Below are 19,858 nucleotides of genomic sequence, written 5' to 3' on the forward strand. Positions count from 1 at the left end.
TTTCTTCGAGGACCGACCGGAGGTTCCGCTGTCACCTCTGCGGGCCGCCCTCGGTGAACGTTTTCAAGGACCTTTCTTCAAGGACCGAAAAAATGTCGCTATTCGGAGGTTTTCGTTATTTGGATCTTCGGATAAAAGGTTGTGCACCTGTATCACGCCAAGAAACTTCACCTTCTGCTGAACCATTAACGCTTTTGATTGGGAAACCCCATATCCCAATGATGATAGATGATTGAATAATTGAGTGGTATCTTCACGGTTGCTTTGTTCATCCTGGCTGGCCACAAGCAAATCATCCACATATTGGACGAGGGTGGAGCCACACAAAAGGTTTAGGGTCTGCAACTGTTCATGGAGACATCTGGAAAATAAAGTTAGGGATTTTAAAAACCCTTGGGGAAAAGAAGTCCGTGTATATTGTTGTCCATTATAGGTGAAGCGAAGAGGTGCTGACTGTTCTGGTGCAAAGCTGGTGAGAAGAAGGCCTGCTGCAAGTCCACTATTGAAAAGATCTGTGCCTGTGCAGGGATTTGGGCCGAAATGTGAGCTGGATTAGGCACCACTGCATGGAGTGGTTCTGCAAGGACGGTTCACTATGCCATGTAGTTGTATGTAGTCAGTTGTTGTTATTGTTGTATTCAATTTATTGTCATTATTTCATAAGAGACAACAAAATGGATTTTTCTTAGTCATGTAACTTTAAAAAAAAAAAACACAAACACAGAAGTCCACGACACAACATAACCCCACAGCGGCACCAAAGTTAAGGAAGGTACCATAGTCCCGCCAGCCTCGCCGCTGATCTTCCCAGATGTTCACCCGTGGTCGGGGCCTCCTGAGCACCCGCAGTCGCTGCCACAGGCAGCCCGATGCTCAGGCCCTCTCGCGGGGAGCGATGGAACCCCGACGGAGAACATCCTCAACGGCCCAGACCTCCAAATCAGCCACCTCCCACCGGAGTCGCAGGACTGCGAAGTTGGTCAGCGCCGCCCGCATTCGGAGCTCCACAGCTCCGCGATGTCGGTGCAGCGGGCCCAGCACTCCGGAGCTCCCAACGGTGATCCCCGGTAAGGCATCGCCCGCCCCGCGATGTATCCAACGCTGCGCTGCTGCTGCTGGAGCTCTGGTCGGTCCCGGCAGGAAAGGCCGTGCCAATTGTATTCTTGTATTCTTGTATTGTATTCAAATGTTATTGTCGTTGCCTCACTTTGAGACAACGAAATGAATTTCCCGTACAGCAGTATCGTTAAAAAAAAATCACAAGAAAAATAATAAAAATAAATAATAAATAAATAATAAAACATATTAAAAAATTGAAATTGAATTAAAAATTTAACAAAAGCACAAACACAAAAAGTCCACAACACAACATAACATAAATGGCACCCAGGTGAGGACGGCACCATAGTCCAGCCAGCCTCCCCTCCGTGTCCATCCGTAGTCGGGGCCTTCCGAGCACCTGCAGTCGCCGCCCCGGGTGGCCCGATGTTCAGGCCCTCACGCCGGGCTGGTGGAACGCTGACGCCGAGCCCCGACGGTGAGCATCCTCCTCCTCAGCGGCCAGGACCTTCTGATCAGCCGCCTCCCGCTGCCGGAGTCTGCAGCTCCTGAGTCCACAGGCCGAGCTGGGCAGAGTCACAGGACCCCGCGCTGTCCATCAGCGTCGCCCGCGTTGGGAGCTCTGCAAACCGCAGCTCCTTGATGTTGGTGCAGCAGGTCCAGCACTCCGGGCTCCAGACGGCGACCCCCGGTAAGGCATCGCCAGCCCCGCGATGTTCCAGCGCTGTCCCGCCGCTGCTGGAGCTCCGGTCGCTCCCGGCAGGAAAGGCCGCGCCAATCCAGGCAGGTAGGCCGCTGTGGGGGGGGGGGGGGGGAGGACGCGATTCGAATAATAGTCGCGTCCTCACCAGGAAGCGGCTGAAGGACGGTATCCCCCGCACCGTGCCCTCTTCCCCCACATAAAAACACAAAAAAACACAAACAAAATACACTTTTAACATAACAAAATAAACAAAAAAACAAAAAGATACCGGGCTGTAGATGGAGGCTGCTGGCACCAGCACCACCGGAAGTACAAGAGTACAATCCAGTAGGTAGGCCGCAGGGGGGCGAGGACGCGACTCGAATAATAGTCGCACCCTCTCCAGGAAGCGACTGAAGGACGGTATCCCCATTACCATACCCTCTTCCCCCCACATAAAGACAAAAAAACCAAAACAAAAAACAAACATCCTTCAAACATAACAAAAAAAACCAAAAAGATACCGGACTGAAGGCGGAGGCAGCTAGCAACAGCGCCACCGGATGTCCAATGGGTGTCCAGTTAAGCAACTTGTTGTTTTCTCTACTTCATACACTGGGGGTTGGAGGGATATGGATACTGGTACGAGTTCTACTCACTCACTCTTCCAAATCAATCTTCATCATTTCTCTCTATCATACCAAAGCCAACCATTAGATCACGCAATCTTTGGTCACTCCTCCCTCTGTAATTAACCTGCAGCTGATTCAGAACTCTGCTGCCCGAGTCCTCTCTAAAACTAAGAAAGTGGATCACATCACTCCAGTTTTGAGATCTTTACACTGGCTATCAGTCTGTCAAGTAATTGATTTCAAAATATGACTGTTGGTTTATAAAGCACTGCAGACCTCTGAGGTCTTCTGGGACAGGTCTGCTTTCTGTCACCGGACTCAGAACTAAACACAGAGAAGCAGCGTTTATTTTTTTGCACCACATTATGAAACAAACCTCCAGAAAAATGCAGGTCCACTCCAACTCTGTTCTCTGTTCAGAGTTAGATAGAGCTCTAGGGGCTAGTGGAGTCAAGGGATATGAGGAGAAGGCAGGCACGGGTTATTGATAGGGGACGATCAGCCATGATCACAATGAATGGCGGTGCTGGCTCGAAGGGCCAAATGGCCTCCTCCTGCACCTATTTTCTATGGTTCTATGTAACTCTGTTTGAGGCTGAAGATTTTTCTGTTTGACGTTGCCTTTAATTAAATTAAATAATTATTTATTTCTTACATGGCACTGTAACTTTTAGTCTTGTATTTTATACTTGTCCTATTCTGTTTAGCTTGTTTTTGTTTTCCATTCTTTTTAATGACCGTTTTTAATTGCTTTTGATTGCTCTTTAATGCTTTGTGTATCATTTCGGCCAAAAAATTCACACAAAACAATTAGATTCCCATAACACAAGACTTACACAGCAAAATATACACAGCAAAATAAATTCCACAATGCAAGATTTCCACACAACAAAATAAATTCCACAACGCCCCCTCACAAAACTCACAGAGTTTCTTAAAATAACAAAAGTTAACAACGCAAGGACAAAATCATACAAATTCTAATAAAAGCATTTGATTTTAATACTTTAAATCTGAAGTATCTGAGTCAACCGCTTTAAGTGAAAGCACTGGACTATTAGGAATGCTAGATGCTTATCAGCAAGGAATGTCACGGACTGTTCAAATTTAAAGCAAAATCACATGAACTTAAGCAAAAAATAAGCCACTATATACAAAATTAAACTAGACAAACTTAAACAAAAACATTCATTAAAACACTTTGACAACGGAATTTAGAGCAGAAAAATTTGGATTGCACCTTCCTGAAATATCAGATACCCACTACCCAGATCGTACAGTCCTGAAACATCACAGACCCCCCCTTCCCAACCTTTTTACACAGTACAGGCTCTTAAAATTATTTATCAATCTTACTTTAGTCCCGACTTTCTACCTCAGTGCCGATTTTGAAGTAGTCTGTCAACTTTTTACTTCAGCCCGAAACAATTATTTCCAATTACACCTCAATACTGAAATGCTCCCTCAGCTGAATCCCTTTATCAATATAACCGACCCAATATCAGTATTCTTTGGACTTCTAACCTCAGTCTTTTCGGGAAGCCTCTCGAAGACCAGAAAATTGCCGAGCAGCTGGATCAGCGAATCGGAGGAAAACCGATGGAGTAAAATAGCTTTCATCGGGGGCTCAATTCCTCCCTTCCCTGACCCGACAACTCAACCCTTCTGCCACAAACCTGTGAGGGCCTTCTCTGAGACCCCGGACAACGCCCCCAAACGAATTTCCGCTATTTGCACCCTTGGTCCGTTCAGTGAAAACACCGACAAGAATACTTTAAAAATCCTTCATTTCACCTAGGTGACCTTGCTTCTCTGTCCTGCTCTGGGAAGCTCCAGCACAATCACAGAAACAAGTGCTCAAAGGAATCAGCATATATATCCCACTGTATTAACTCCCCCTTACCTAACCTAACCCCATTGAGATAATAATCTGCCCCCTTTTTTTTGCCGCCAAAGTGGATAACCTCACATTTATCTATATTATACTGCATCTGCCACGCATCTGCCCACTCACTCAACCTGTCCAGGTCACCCTGCAACCTCCTAACATCCTCTTCACAGTTCACATTGCCACCCAGCTTTGTGTCATCCGCAAACCTGCTAGTGTTGCTCCTAATTCCCTCTTCCAAATCATTAAATAAATGGTAAACAGTTGCGGCCCCAACACCGAGCCTTGTGGCACTCCACTTGCCACTGCCTGCCATTCTGAAAAGGACCCGTTCACTCCTACTCTTTGCTCTTTGGTCTGCCAACCAATTTTCTATCCACCCTACCCCCAATAACATGTGCTCTTATTTTAGTCACCAGTCTCCCATGCGGGACCTTATCAAAGGCTTTCTGAAAGTCTAGATACACTGGCACCCCTTCATCCATTTTACTTGTCACATCCTCAAAAAATTCCAGAAGATTAGTCAAGCATGATGTCCCTTTCATAAATCCATGTTCACTTGGACTAATCCCTTTACTGCTATCCAAATGCCCCCATTATTACCTCTTTAATAATTGACTCCAGCATCTTTCCCACCACCGAAGTCAGGCTAACTGGTCTGTAATTCCACGTTTTCTCTCTCGCTCCTATCTTGAAAAGTAGGATAACATTAGCTATCCTCCAATCCACAGGAACTGATCCTGAATCTATTGAACATTGGAAAATGGTCACCAATGCGTCCACTATTTCTAAAGCCACCTCCCTGAGGACCCTGGGATGCAGACCATCAGGTCCAGGGGATTTATCATCCTTCAGTCCCATTAGCCTGCCCAATACTATTTCTCGCCTAATGAAAATGTCTTTCAGTTCCTCTACCCCCTTAGATCCTCTGTCCTCCAGTACATCTGGAAGATTGTTTGTGTCTTCCTTAGTGAAGACAGATCCAAAGTACCTATTCAACTCTTCTGCCAAATCCTTGTTGCCCTTAATAATTTCACTGTGTCTGCCTTCAAGGGACCCACATTTGACTTTGCTACTCTTTTTCCCTTAACATATCTAAAGAAGCTTTTACTGCCCTTCTTTATATTCCTGGCCAGCTTCCCCTCGTACTTCATCTTTTCAGCCCGTATTGCCCGTTTTGTTTCCTTCTGTTGTCCTATGAAAGTTTACCAATCCTCTGGCTTCCTGCTACTCTTTGCTGTGTTATACATCTTTTATTTTAGCTATATATATATAAATTAAAATATATATTAAAAAATATATATATTAAAAAATATATATATAGCGGTACAGCGAGTCCTGGGTGTCCTTGTACACCTGTCACTGAAAGTTGGCGTGCAGGTAGAGCAGGCAGTGAAGAAAGTTAATGAAATGTTGGCCTTCATAACAAGAGGATTTCAGTATAGGAGTAAAGAGGTTCTTCTGCAGTTGTATAGGGCTCTGGTGAGACCACATCTGGAGTATTGTGTACAGTTTTGGTCTCCTAATTTGAGGAAGGACATCCTTGTGATTGAGGCAGTGCAGCGTAGGTTCACGAGATTGATCCCTGGGATTGCGGGACTGTCATATGAGGAAAGATTGAAAAGACTAAGCTTGTATTCACTGGCGTTCAGAAGGATGAGGGGGGATCTAATAGAAACGTATAACATTATAAAAGGACTGGACAAGCTAGATGCAGGAAAAATGTTCCCAATGTTGGGCGAGTCCAGAACCAGGGCCCACAGTCTGAGAATAAAGGGGAGGTCATTTAAGACTGAGGTGAGAAAAAACGTTTTCACCCAGAGAGTTGTGAATTTATGGAATTCCCTGCCACAGAGGGCAGCAGAGGCCAAGTCACTGAATGGATTTAAGAGAGTTAGATAGAGCTCTCGGGGCTAGTGGAGTCTAGCGATATGGGGAGAAGGCAGGCACAGGTTATTGACAAGGGACGATCAGCCATGATCACAATGAATGGCGGTGTTGGCTTGAAGAGCCGAATGGCCTCCGCCTGCACCTATTTTCTATGTTTCTATGTTAATACTGTGAGATGTAACTTACAATGGGCAGTAATTCTAGAGCAATTACTACAGTATCACATGGTTATCGAGGCGGGGACAATATTTCCACCCAATTACATCATAATACATATTAGCCAATCACAATAGCATCGGACATCACATGTTTCACAAGAATGATGATGTCACAGTAAGAAAAGTGAAACCCAAAGATCCTATAGGAAGCAAGATACTGCACGACGAAAAAGACGTAGCAGGGTCATGGGCAGATTCATGGGGAATCTTCGGCCCCATTTTCGTAACCAGCTTCCGTCTCCGCCATCTTTGTCCGCCATAACTGAGCAAAGATACGTATGGAGACGGAAGCCGGTTACGGAAAACTCGTAAAAATCTTCTCATTTTCTCTCTGCCTCTCTGCCGCGTTAAAGAGACTCACTGACGGGGGGAGAGAGGGCGGGCGTGAGATCCGAAGCTGAGGACAGAAGGCCCTTCGGTTTCTTCCCCCATCACACTTGCTGCCCGTCTCCCAAACTCCGGACCTGTCTGCTCTTCACTACTCGGTCTGCGTCGCTGACTGTCGGACATTTATTCCTCTTTCTGCCAAAATGGCTGAGTGCAGGAACGGCTCTTTCGTTCGGCCCGCCCCAGTGCTGCAGCAGTTTGGTGGGGGTCGGGCTCGTACCCCAGTTTTTACCTTGGTATTGAGCATCGATTTCCCTCATCAGAGAACCGTTCCTCTGGAGATCGAAAGGCAGAGACTCGAATGAATCCAGACAGTCCTCCACATAGTTCACTGGTCTCAGCATCTTGCAAGCTACCTTTGTTATTTGTTGGGGCAGAAGGGGTGGGGAGCAGGCGGACCTTCCTTGGGCTACATTCGCTCGCTCACTCGGTCGGTCGGTGCAAGCCTCAGCCCCTCACGCTCGCTCACTCCGCCTTTCTCTTTTTGTGGAAAAAATAAACAACCAATTTTGAAAAGGCACAGCGGAGACAAAGAGGGAAGCGTGGATTGGAAAGGTCTCCCCTTCTACACTGCCATGCGGGCACAGTTTCTTTGCCCTCAGTGCCCCCTCCACCCTTATAACCATATAATAATATAACAATTACAGCACGGAAACAGGCCATCTCGACCCTTCTAGTCCGTGCTGAACACATATTCTCCCCATGTCCCATATACCTGCGCTGAGACCATAACCTTCCATTCCTTTCCCGTCCATATAACTATCCAATTTATTTTTAAATGATAAAAACGAACCTGCCTCCACCACCTTCACTGGAAGCTCATTCTACACAGCCACCACTCTCTGAGTAAAGAAGTTCCCCCTCATGTTACCCCTAAACTTCAGTCCCTTAATTCTCAAGTCATGTCCCCTTGTTTGAATCTTCCCTACTCTCAGTGGGAAAAGCTTTTCCACGTCAACTCTGTCTATCCCTCTCATCATTTTAAAAACCTCTATCAAGTCCCCCCCTTAACCTTCTGTGCTCTAAAGAATAAAGCCCTAACTTGTTTCAACCTTTCTCTGTAACTTAGTTGCTGAAACCCAGGCAACATTCTAGTAAATCTCCTCTGTACTCTCTCTATTTTGTTGACATCCTTCCTATAATTAGGCGACCAAAATTGTACACCATACTCCAGAATTGGCCTCACCAATGCCTTGTACAATTTTAACATTACATCCCAACTTCTATACTCAATGCTCTGATTTATAAAGGCCAGCACACCAAAAGCTTTCTTTACCACTCTATCTACATGAGATTCCACTTTCAGGGAACTGTGCACAGTTATTCCCAGATCCCTCTGTTCACCTACATTCTTCAATTTCGTACCATTTACCATGTACGTCCTATTTTGATTTGTCCTGCCAAGATGTAGCACATCACACTTATCAGCATTAAACTCCATCTGCCATCTTTCAGCCCACTCTTCCAACTGGCATTAATCTCTCTGTAGACTTTGAAACTCTACTTCATTACCCGCAAACCCACCTATCTTAGTATCATCTGCATACTTACTAATCCAATTTACCACACCATCATCCAGATCATTGATGTACATGACAAACAACAGTGGACCCAACACAGATCCCTGTGGCACCCCACTCGTCACTGGCCTCCAACCTGACAAACAACCATCCACCATTACTCTCTGGCATCTCCCATTCAGCCACTGTTGAATCCATCTTGCTACTCTACCATTAATACCCAACCATTGAACCTTCTTAACCAACCTTCCATGAGGAACCTTGTCAAAGGCCTTACTGAAGTCCATATACACAACATCCACTGCTTTACCCTCATCAATTTCCCGAGTAACATCTTAAAAAAATTCAAGAAGATTAGTCAAACATGACCTTCCAGGCACAAATCCATGTTGACTGTTCCTAATCAGACCCTGTTTATCCAGATGCTTATATATATTATCTCTAAGTATTCTTTCCATTAATTTGCCCACCACTGACGTCAAACTAACAGGTCTATAATTGCTAGGTTTACTCTTAGACCCCTTTTTAAACAATGGAACAACATGGTCAGAACGCCAATCCCCCGGCACTATTCCAGTTTCTAATGACACTTGAAATATTTCTGCCATAGCCTCTGCTATTTCTACACTAACTTCCCTCAATGTCCTAGGGAATATCCTGTCCGGACCTGGAGACTTATCCACTTTTATATTTCTCAAAATTGTCAGTACTTCCTCTTCTTTGAATCTCATAGTTTCCATAGCTACTCTACTTGTTTCCCTTACCTCACATAATTCAATATCCTTCTCCTTGGTGAATACCGAAGAAAAGAAACTGTTCAATATCTCCCCCATCTCTTTTGGCTCGGCAGATAGTTGTCCACTCTGACTCTCTAATGGACCAATTTTATCCCTCGTTATCCTTTTGCTATTAATATAGCGGTAGAAACCCTTCGGATTTACTTACTTGCCAAAGCAACCTCATATCTTCTTTTAGCTTTTCTAATTTCTTTCTTAAGATTCTTTTTACATTCTTTATACTCCTCGAGCACCTCATTTACTCCATTCTGCCTATAATTATTGTAGATCTCCCTCTTTTTCCGAACCAAGTGTCCAATTTCCCTTGAAAACCATGGCTCTTTACAATTTTTACGATTTCCTTTCAACCGAACAGGGACATAAAGATTCTGTACTCTTAAAATTTCACCTTTAAATGTACTCCATTTCTCTTCCACATCTTTCCCATAAAACAAACTGTCCCAATTTACTCCTTTTAAATCCTTTCGCATCTCCTCAAAGTTAGCCTTTCTCCAATCAAAAATCTCAACCCTAGGTCCAGTTCTGTCCCTCTCCATAATTATATTGAAACTAATGGTATTGTGATCACTGGACCCGAACTGTTCCCCAACGCATACCTCTGCCACCTGACCCATCTCATTTCCTAACAGGAGGTCCAGCACCGCCCCTTCTCTAGTAGGTACTTCTATGTATTGCTGCAAAAAACTATCCTGCACACATTTTACAAACTCCAACCCATCCAGCCCATTTACAGAATGTGTTTCCCAGCCTATGTGTGGAAAATTGAAATCTCCCACAATCACTACCTTGTGCTTACTACTAATATCTGCAATTTCCTTACATATTTGCTCTTCCAATACTCGCTCTCCATTTGGCGGTCTATAATACACCCCTATAAGTGTTGCTACCCCTTTCCCATTTCTCAGTTCCACCCAAATTGCCTCCCTAGACGAGCCCTCTAATCTATCCTGCCAAAGCACTGCTGTAATATCTTCCCTGATAAGCAATGCAACACCTCCACCTCTTGCCCCTCCAATTCTATCACACCTGAAGCAACGAAATCCTGGAATATTTAGTTTCCAATCACAGCCCTCCTGCAACCATGTTTCACTGATCGCCACAACATCATACTTCCAGGTGTCAATCCAGACTCTAAGCTCATCCACCTTTCTTACAATGCTCCTAGCATTAAAATATACACATTTAAGAAACCCACCCTCTCTTATTCTCTGTTTATTGTCTTTTTCTTCTCTCTCCCCTACATTTTGGGTCAGAGTGCTACCATTCTCTGCCCCCTGCTTCACACACTGACTGCTAGCTTTCCCAATTTGAGTCCCTCCCCCCAACCATACGAGTTTAAAGTCTTCCCAGTAGCCTTTGCAAATCTCCCCGCCAGGATATTGGTCCCCCTTGAGTTCAAGTGCAACCCGTCCTTTCTGTATAGTCCGATCCCAATACCAGGGCTTTGAAGCCAAAACATTAAAAAAGAAAATTAACAGAATTATAATTTATTAACATATTAATCATTAACAAAAAATAACAGAATTATGAATCATGAATCTAACACTATATCACACAACAAACTATTCCCCCGCAACGCTGATTACAATGCGAGAGGGATATACAAAGTCGGGTCGGGTTTACTGAAATAGCCGACAGGAACGTTGACATTCCGCTCCGTTGCGTACTACACGTCAGCCCATTGGTTTTGGCAGGAGTGCACTATCTTGCTTTCTATAGGATCTTTGGTGAAACCTAACTTCAATCAGCCACGGGGTATCTGATCAGTCTGAAGAAGGGTCTGGACCTGAAACGTCACTCATACCTTCTCTCCACAGATGCTGTGTGTCCCGCTGAGTTACTCCAGCATTTTGTATCTACCATTGGAGTTGTATTTTGTGTTGTAGTTGTCCAAATGGGGTATGCTATCACATATTTGGAATATACTGCTCGAGTAGGTGGTGGATACAGATACAAATGCGACAGTTAAAAGTAATTCTACAGTTCTTGAGTAGGAAAGGAGGAGGGGGAGACATAGGCATAAGGAACGACAGATGTTGGTTTACGAAAAGAAGACAGAGTGCTGAAATAACAGCGGCTCAGGCAGCTTCTCTGGAAGGTGACATTTCAGGTCGGGACCCTTAGTGAGACCAATTCTAGTAGAAGGGTAAATTGTGAAGCCAGGGGTGGGACAGTGGGAGAAAAGGGTCACAGTCGTACAGAACAAAAGCAGGCCCTTTGGCCCAACTCATCCATGCCAACCCAGATAACCCATGTAAGCTAGTCCTATTTGCCCGGATTAGGTCCATATCCTTCTAAATTTGGATAAGGGGATTGAAGGCTTTGTGGCCAAGTTTGCAGATTATGCTAAAATAAGTGGAAGGGCAGGCAGTGTAGAAGAAGCAAGGGGTCTGCAGAAGGACTTGGACAGGTTAGGAGAGTGGGCAGAGAAGTGGCAGATGAAAATCAGAGTAGCAAATTGTGGAATCATGCATTTTGCTAATAATAAAGGTACTAAATACTAATGGAGTTCTAAATGGAGAGAGAATCCAGAAATTGGAGGTGCAAACGGACTTTGAAGTGCTGGTGTTGGACTCCCAAAATGTTAATTAGCAAGTTGAATCTTTAGTAAGGATGGCAAATTCAATGCCAACATTTATATCAAGAGGACTGGAATACAAAACCAGAGATGTAATGCTGAGGCTCTATAAGGTGCTGGTGCAGTAATGTGAGCAAATTTGGGTCCCACATCTGAGGAAGGATGTGCTGGTTCGTGAGAGGGTCCAGAGGAGATTTACATGAATGATTCCAGGAATAAGAGGGTATGCATATGATGAGCACTTGACAGCACTGGGCCTCGACTTGCTGGAGTTGAGGGGGAACCTCATTGAAACTTACAGAATAATGAAATGCATCGATAGAGTGGATGTGGAAAGGATGTTTCCACTGGTGGAAGAGTCCAGGACCAGAGGTCATAGCCTCAGAATTAAAGGGCGCTATTTAGAAAGGAGATGAGGAGGAACTTCTTTAGTCAGAGGGTAATTAATCTGTGGAACTCATTGCCACAGAGGGCTGTGGAGGCCAAGTCAGTGGATATTTTAAAAGCAGAGATAGACAAATTATTGATTAGAATGGGCGTAAAGGGTTATGGGGAGTAGGCAAGAAAATGGCATTAGGAGACAAAGATCAGCCATGATTGGCGGAGGAGACTTGATGGGCCGAATGGCCTAATTCCACTCCCATAAATGGTGAACGTGTGAATTTGTAAACCTTTTCAATCCATATGCCTGTCTAAGTGTCTTAAATGTTGTATTGAACCTGGCAGCTCATCCAATCCACATACCACCCACTGTGAAAACGTTGCCCTTCAGGTTCCTTTTAAATCTTTCCCCTCTCAGCTTGCAGTTGCACATCCAGGTTGGGAACAGGGAAGAGGCTGGAGGGGGCATTGTTAATAAAACTGGACAAATGCAGTGTCCCGTGAGCAACTGAAAACAGGTAATGAAGAGCGGGACATTTAAAAGACAGCACACACTACAATTTCAGTTTTGCAGCTAAACGTAGTTGGCATCCTGGAGTGATTGTTCCCACTGGATGTACAAAAAGGAAGATAGACACTGGTGTGAGGTTGTGTGGAGATGAAATGCCTTGTGGAGAGTGAATGCAAGTTGTTGGTCCGGGAGGCTTTGGCACAGAGGGATAAAGGGGTTAGGTACTGTGGTGATGATGCAAGTTAGGGCAGTGGTATGGTTCTCCTGCAGGATGTAGGAAATTAGGGAGACTCTGAGGACTACTGTTGTGGGAGTTGCATCCAGCTGCAACTCCTTACACACTGCTTTAGGGAACTGGGGCAGTAACTAGATGACCTTGGGGTCATCCTGGAGACCGAATGTCACAGATAGGAGTTACAGTGAGGTTGTGGCGGCTCCTAAGGGTCGTGCCATTATACTGCCGAACCCCTCGGCACAGGAGTGGTGCAGTCCGGAGGCGGCCCTCAGCCGGAGGGTTTAAAAGGCAGGGTTTGGGTGCCATCTTCCTCTGGTTTTCGTCTTCCCTTCAACCGGGAGGAATACAATAAAGGTGCTTCTCAAACACTGGACCTCGTGCCTCCTTTTGAGACCCACGCACCACAAGGTGGTCATGTCTAGGTTAAGGGCAGAAAGGGCAAGAATCCCCTAGGACTCTGAGCTACAGTGGGGAATAGTGAAGCCAAGTGCAGCTATAGTGTTAGGGGTTTGGACACAGACAATAGATTCTGTGGTAGTTAGGAAAACTGGATGATGAGAAAAATTAAGGCTCTGGTCAGGAAAAAGGAGGCATGGTCCAGGGGTATGGACAGATGGAGTGAAGTGTATCCCTGGATAAATTTAGAGGACCGAGGAGCATACAAGAAGGAAGGGCCCAAAACTGCTCACAATACTCCAAATGCGGCCTGACCAGTGCCTTAAAGCCTCTGGATCACATCCCTATTTTTGTATTCTACCCCTCTTAAAATAAATGCAAGCATTGCGTTTGCCTGTCTTATTACCAATTCGACATGCAAATTTACCTTTTGGGAATCCTGCACCAGCATTCCCAAGTCCTTTTGCACCCCTGATCCTACTTTCTCTACACTACCTGCCCCTCCACCTATCTTCGTATCATCTGCAAACTTGGCCAAAAAGCCTTCAATCCCCTCATCCAAATCATTAATATACATCATGATGAGTAGCAACCCCAGCACCAGCGGAGCACAGCTATTCACTAGCAACCAACCAGAAAGACTCCCTTTATTGCCACTCTGTGCTCTGTCCAGGTGGCTTGTCCGCCTTCAGACTTCAACTTCCCAAGCACCTTCTCCCTTGTGATAGCTCTACTAACTCTTGAATTTCCCACAGATTGCTGGTGTCTTCCACTGTGAAGACTGATGCAATAAAGGTATTCCTTGTACCTTCTTTGGCCTCGCGTTCACCTGTCCTATGTTCCTGTGTTTACCAACGATAGCATGTGGCACTGGAAGCAATCTGGAGATAACTACCCTTGAGGTCCTGCTTTTAAATATTTTCCCTAACTCCTTATATTTAAGGACCCTAAGGACCTCATCCCTTTTCCTACCTCTGTCATTTGTGCCAACATGTACAATGACTTCCAGCTGCTCCCCCTCCTCCGAGAATGCTCGGCAGCCGCTCCGAGACTCCTCAACCTTGGCAGCCAGGGAGGCATCCTTGTTTTCCACCATAGAATCGCATGTCTGTCTGCTAACTGTTGAGCCTCCTATCACTATAGCTCCCTCTGTCTTCACCCTTCCCCACTGTATCTCAGAGCCAGGCATGACGCCACAGATCTGACTGGTGCTTTATAGACAATAGTGCGTTCTTCTGATGGGTCATTGTGTCCCCATCCCCAACAGTATCCAAAAGGGTATATCTGTTGACAAGAGGAATGACCCCAGAGGGTTCCTGCACTCTGCCTATGCTCTTTGCTGGTAGTCACCTATTTAGTCTCTGTCTGCACTTCACCATCCTAGAGCAAGTACAAGTTCAAGACCACGCAGTAACTCCTGTCTGATATCCTCAGTCTTCTAGATGATCCTGAGGTCGTCCTGTTGCAGCCCCAGTTCGCTACCGTGGTCAATAAGGCGCTGCAGTTAGATGCACCGCCCATAGGTGTAGTCCTCGGGGAAATCAGGGGCTCCATGACTCCCCACATCCTGCAGCAGGAGCATCCCACTGCCCCAGCTGCCATCTCTACTGCACTAGAGAAAGGAAGATTTACGAAAGAGAGAAAAACACAGACCTTATCCTGCTGTCACCGTCTTTGATGAAGCGTCTTGAGACAAGGCCTCATACTTGCCCTCCACAAAGCAACTCACCCTCACATAGCCACTCCCAACCGGTCCCTTCCTTTTGTATACTAGTTGACAACAAACTGCAGTGGAAACCAGAATCGCCTCGTTAAGTGTTGACATTTTAAAAGCCCTGTCCTTCTGTCCAAGAATATCAACATTAACCTACTGCTCCATGATCTCACCATCATCGATGTCCTTTTCCTTGGTAAATACCGATGTGATGTTCTCCTTTAGGACCTAATGCACTTCCTCTGGCTCCAGTTACAAATGTCCTTTCACCTTGAGTGGATCAATGGATAATTTTAAGGCGGAGATGAATAGATTTCTTGATTAGTGCAGGTGTCAGGGGTTATGGGGAGAAGGCAGGAGAATGGGGTCGAGAGGGAAAGATAGATCCGCCAGGATTAAATGGCAGAGTAGACTTGATATGCCAAATGGCCTAATTCTGCTCCTAGAATTTATGAACTTAGCGAGATACTCTTTTGCTCTCATATTGGAATTCTCCTTAATCCTGATTGCCACGGACATTTCCTATCCCTCATGCTTTGACAGTTACCATCATTCCCACCTCTCATCTGATTGACAGAAACTGTTGTTAATAAGTGATGTGCCCTTACAGATGAGCAAAATTGGTGCGGCAGACATGACTGCCAGTTACAGAGACGGAGGGAACAAGGTGGGACATCTGTTTGTGGGGACAAGTTATATCATTGCATATTCACTGAGGCAAATGCATATTCAACTTAATCTCTCTGTCTCTCCAGATGTTTTCCCTCAACAGCTGGAAGGTATCAAACTCATCATCAACAAACATCTCAGCAGCCACTTTCAGGTCAGTACAATGAAGAGCCTAAGGAGACTGTCCCGTCACATTCCCAGAGCGGGTGGTTAGACAGAGTGAATCTCCCTCTCTCACACACCTCCAGGGTCAGACACCGACGAGCTCTCCCGGTGAGCTGGGAAGCACTGAAACTAAATCAGTAGGAATTGTAATGTTTATGTTGGCCTAAAATAGGACACCTTGATAGTGTCCTCTGTGATGTTCAAAGGAAAGACTCTGAACTCTTGAAGTGTTGGAGAGCACGAAAAAGCAATGAGACTTTGGAAGTCAGCTTGACATTTGGACTAAACAGGTTACATTTCAAGGAATTTTCCCAGTTTTGCAAGGTTTTTGACATAGGAATACAAAAGCTTTCTTTTCAAGGGATTCTCTGAGTGTCATGGGAGCAGCAGAGCCTGGTGGATTGCCAATGAACTTGTACTGGTGTGAGCCTAAAACTAACTTCATTTTTAGTTATTAACATCTGTGATCTGCCCCACAGTCTGATTGCCCAGCTCATGTTGACTGTGAAGATGGCTTCAACGACAACTTGCATTTCTGTAGGGGCTGGGGCACCTTGGACTGGACTGGGAAAGCAGCCTACTCTGCAAGGTGTGGAATCTGCACAGAAGATCGACACAGGACATCCCTTGTTTAATTAGATGCTCTTATGAATTGCTTCTTCAGCCTAGTACTTGGTGACCTGCCAGTTGCATGTTGGCTTATAGTAACAGCAGTGATCTTCGTGTGTAAAAGTAGTGCTTATCAATATTGGGCTGCACCTCCAAGTTGGCAGCACCTCGAAGCTACACAACTGTTGTCGTTTCTGAAGCTCCCACGGATTGAGCATCGTTCAGGCTGCTGAGTAGTTAGAATTGTGAAAGGTTATGCACATAAATACGACTAATGCGGTCAGTGCATTGGCAATAGCTGACAAAGCTGTTATCACCTTTCTTCATTCTGAATCCGAGCATGTACTGTCTCTGGCCCCGAATAGGGGGATCAAGGTGGTTGGGTTTCTCGTGCCGGTGGAGCCACTGGAGGCGGCCGTGCAGAGGGGAATCCTTTCCAATGTGTTGTCCTTTGTGCCCATATATGGTGGGCGGCGCGACTCTCGTCAGCAGCGGCCTCTGCAGCCCGTCTGCGTTTTTATTATTTTTTGTCTATGTTTTTATGTAGTTTTTGTTATTTTTTGTTGGGGTATGTGTGTGGGGGGGGGGGGGGGTGGGTGGGAGGGAGGGGGTAACTTTTAAATCTCTCCCTGCACTGGAGACCCAACCTTTTCTTTGTCGGGTCTCCGTTGTCGTTGGGGCTGCAACGAGGAGTGGCCTCCAACAGGAAGACCGGGGGCTCTGGTGCCGACTACTCACCTCACCGTCGCGGAGCTGGCCGAGTCCGGAGCGGTGGTGGAGCGCTGCTGTGGCCCGACCTCCGGAGATTCGGAGGCTGCAACTGCGGGTCTGGCGGACGGCGGCACCGGGAGCCCGCGGGTCCCTGGAGGGAGACCGCTTTTCAGGGCTCCCGCAACGGCGACTTCTCCCGCCCGAGTTGCGGGGTCGAAGAGCTCCTGGAGCGGGGCCTTACAGCACCGCCCCGCGCGGCTTGGAATGGCTGCGGGACTCTGCGAGCGCACGCCGGGGGCTCTAACATCAAGAACCCGGTGTGCGACCTTGCATCACCCGGCGTGGCTTTAATGGCCGCGGGACAATCGCCATCGCCAGCCGGGGACTTTGACTTTGACTCTGACATCGGGGGGGGGGGGGGAGTGTGCAGTGGAGAGATAAGATTTTTTGGCCTTCCATCACAGCAATGTGATGGATGTTTATGTAAATTATGTTGTGTCTTGGGTCTATTTGTTTGTAATGTATGGCTGCAGAAACGTCATTTTGTTTGGACCAAATGACAAATAAATTGTATCTTGTATATCCAGGGATCGTTGCCCTTTGGCTCAGGTTTTGGGATCCCAGAATCTACCATTTGTATATTTTCCAGCGGCAGCTGTTTATGCAAATGGACAGTGAGCGGGTTTTCAGAGTTGAGTACAAGGAGACAATCTATCATGTATTGTGACCCACGGCCAATAAGTTGTGCCATTCGTGCAAAGAGGTCGGGCATTTTAGCAAGAATTGCCCCCAAAATACGGACTGCCAATTCTGTCTCAGCGGTGCAGGGAAACGTGTGATGTGAGTGATTGGGGGAGGAGTGGTGGGGGAGGAGCATCTGAATGGAAGGAAGGCAAGAAAAAAAAACACTTCACTGCACCTTAATTGGTATATGTGACAATAAACTGACCATCTACACATAAATAAAGCTCTGATCTTGTTATCTTCCGGTTTGTGCAGTCTTTCTATTTGTGCAAAATCGGTACAACATAGCACTACAATTTATCGCCAGCGTACTCACCGTTCTCCTGTGCTGCGATTGCACCAAGTTTTGTTCCGATCGGTGGTCTAATGTAAAAGTTAGCGAGGTTTAAAAATCTTAAAAACTGCACGTGCGCAGATCGATCTCCTCTCCTGCCAGTCGGCGCCGCGTGGAATGGTCTTTTATCCTGTCACTCCGCAGGATGGTCCGCCCCTTCCCCACATCCCCCTCACCCACATCCTCCATCCCATCCCCCTCCCACACCCTACATCCCCCCCTCACACCTCCTCCCTCCCCCACAACACCCCTCCCCCACACCCCCCTCCCCTACCCCCCCCTCCCCCCACACACCCACCCCGCCACACACCCACACACGTAGGCCATAGCAGCGCTCCCCGCCTTCCCCCACCGGCCCCCGACTGGCCCTGCCTGAAACCGTCCCCGGCCCCCGGCTACAGAACGCTCCCACCGGTCCCCCTTCCTGAAGCCATCCCCGTCCCCCTACCCTGGCTGCAGGACGCTCCCTCCACCCCACCAGCACCCGACAGCCTCCGCATGAAGCCATCCCCCTCCCCCGGCTGTAGGATGCTTCCTCCCCGACAGTCCTCTCCTGAAGCTGTCCCCATCCCCAGCTGCAGGACGCTCCCCCCCACCACCGGCACCCGCCTGAAGCCGTCCCGTCTCCAGCTGCAGGATGTTTCCCACCGGTGGGGAACGGCAGCGGTAGGCCATGACAGTGATAGGCCGGGATAGATGGCCCCCCCGGCCCTCGACAGGCCCCGCCTGAACCCTTCCTCCACCCCCGGCTGCAAAATGCAACAAGAAAGAATGGACTGAATAAATGTCATCATTGATGTTTAAATTGTTGTTATATTTTAAGATTTATTCACATTTTAAGCTTTAATAAATCCGTTTTTCATTTGCCGTGCGCATCAGCTGTTCTCAGTCACAATGGGACCCCATTGGACGGGAATGGCTGCACCGCCAGAGAGCCGTGAAGAGTGGATGGGGGGGAGGGCTGAGAAGGGATGGAGTGAGTGCAGGACGCCCCTTCCCCCCACACCGGCCCCTGCCTGAAGCCGTCCCCCTCCCCAGGCTGCAGGACGCCGCCCCCCCCCCCCCCCCCCCCCCCCCCCCCCCCCACACCACACGACAGCCCCTTCCTTAAGGCGTCCCCTCCCTTGGCTGTAGGGCACTCTCTCCCATCCCCCCCCCACCCCCGCATCCTGCAGCTGGGAAGGGATGGCTTCAGGCGGGGGCCGGTGTGGGAGGGTCCTGCAGCGGGGAGGGCGACGACCTCGGGAGGGGGCAGGCAGGGGCCGGTCGGTCACAGCAGCGCTCCCCACCGCTCCCTACCGGCCCCCGACAGGCCCTGCCTGAAGCCGCCCCAGTCCCGCGGCTGAAGGAAGCGCCTCACTTCCCCACTGGCCCCTGGCAGCCCCTGCCTGAACCCATCCCCTGGCTACAGAACACTCCCGTCTGAAGCCATGCCCCTCCCCCGGCTACAGGATGCTCCCGCCGCTCTCCGCATGAAGCCGTCCCCAGCTGTGGGACCCTCCCCTGCAGGGGTGGGGGGGGGTTGAATAAACCTCATCTTTAACGTTTAAATTGTTGTTATATCTTAAGTTATTCACATTTTAAGCTTTAATAAATCCCTTTTCCACGTCGTGCCCGTCAGCTGTGTCTGTGCAGTAATACCTGTATGTTCCACATCACAAAGGGAATCCACTGGGGCGGGAGTGACTGCACTGCCAGAGAGCCGCTAAGAGTGGATTTGTGGGGGGGGAGGGGGGTG

General features: G+C 47.5%; 1 protein-coding gene across 3 annotated transcripts in view; it reads left to right on the plus strand.

Annotated features, from left to right (window-relative positions):
- LOC129708546 (mitochondrial import receptor subunit TOM40B-like) overlaps window positions 1–19,858 on the plus strand; it is a 98,866-nt gene that overhangs the window by 9,082 nt on the left and 69,926 nt on the right. Inside the window, exon 2 of one of the 3 annotated variants that reach the window (XM_055654350.1) lies at window positions 15,644–15,711. The exons of the other annotated variants lie outside the window; for them this stretch is intronic. Within the exon in view, the coding sequence (XP_055510325.1) occupies window positions 15,644–15,711 (68 nt within the window). The remainder of the gene's footprint in view (window positions 1–15,643; window positions 15,712–19,858) is intronic. 3 annotated transcript variants of the gene reach the window in all.

This window comes from Leucoraja erinacea, chromosome 24, assembly GCF_028641065.1.
Source record: "Leucoraja erinacea ecotype New England chromosome 24, Leri_hhj_1, whole genome shotgun sequence".
Lineage (NCBI taxonomy): Eukaryota > Metazoa > Chordata > Chondrichthyes > Rajiformes > Rajidae > Leucoraja > Leucoraja erinaceus.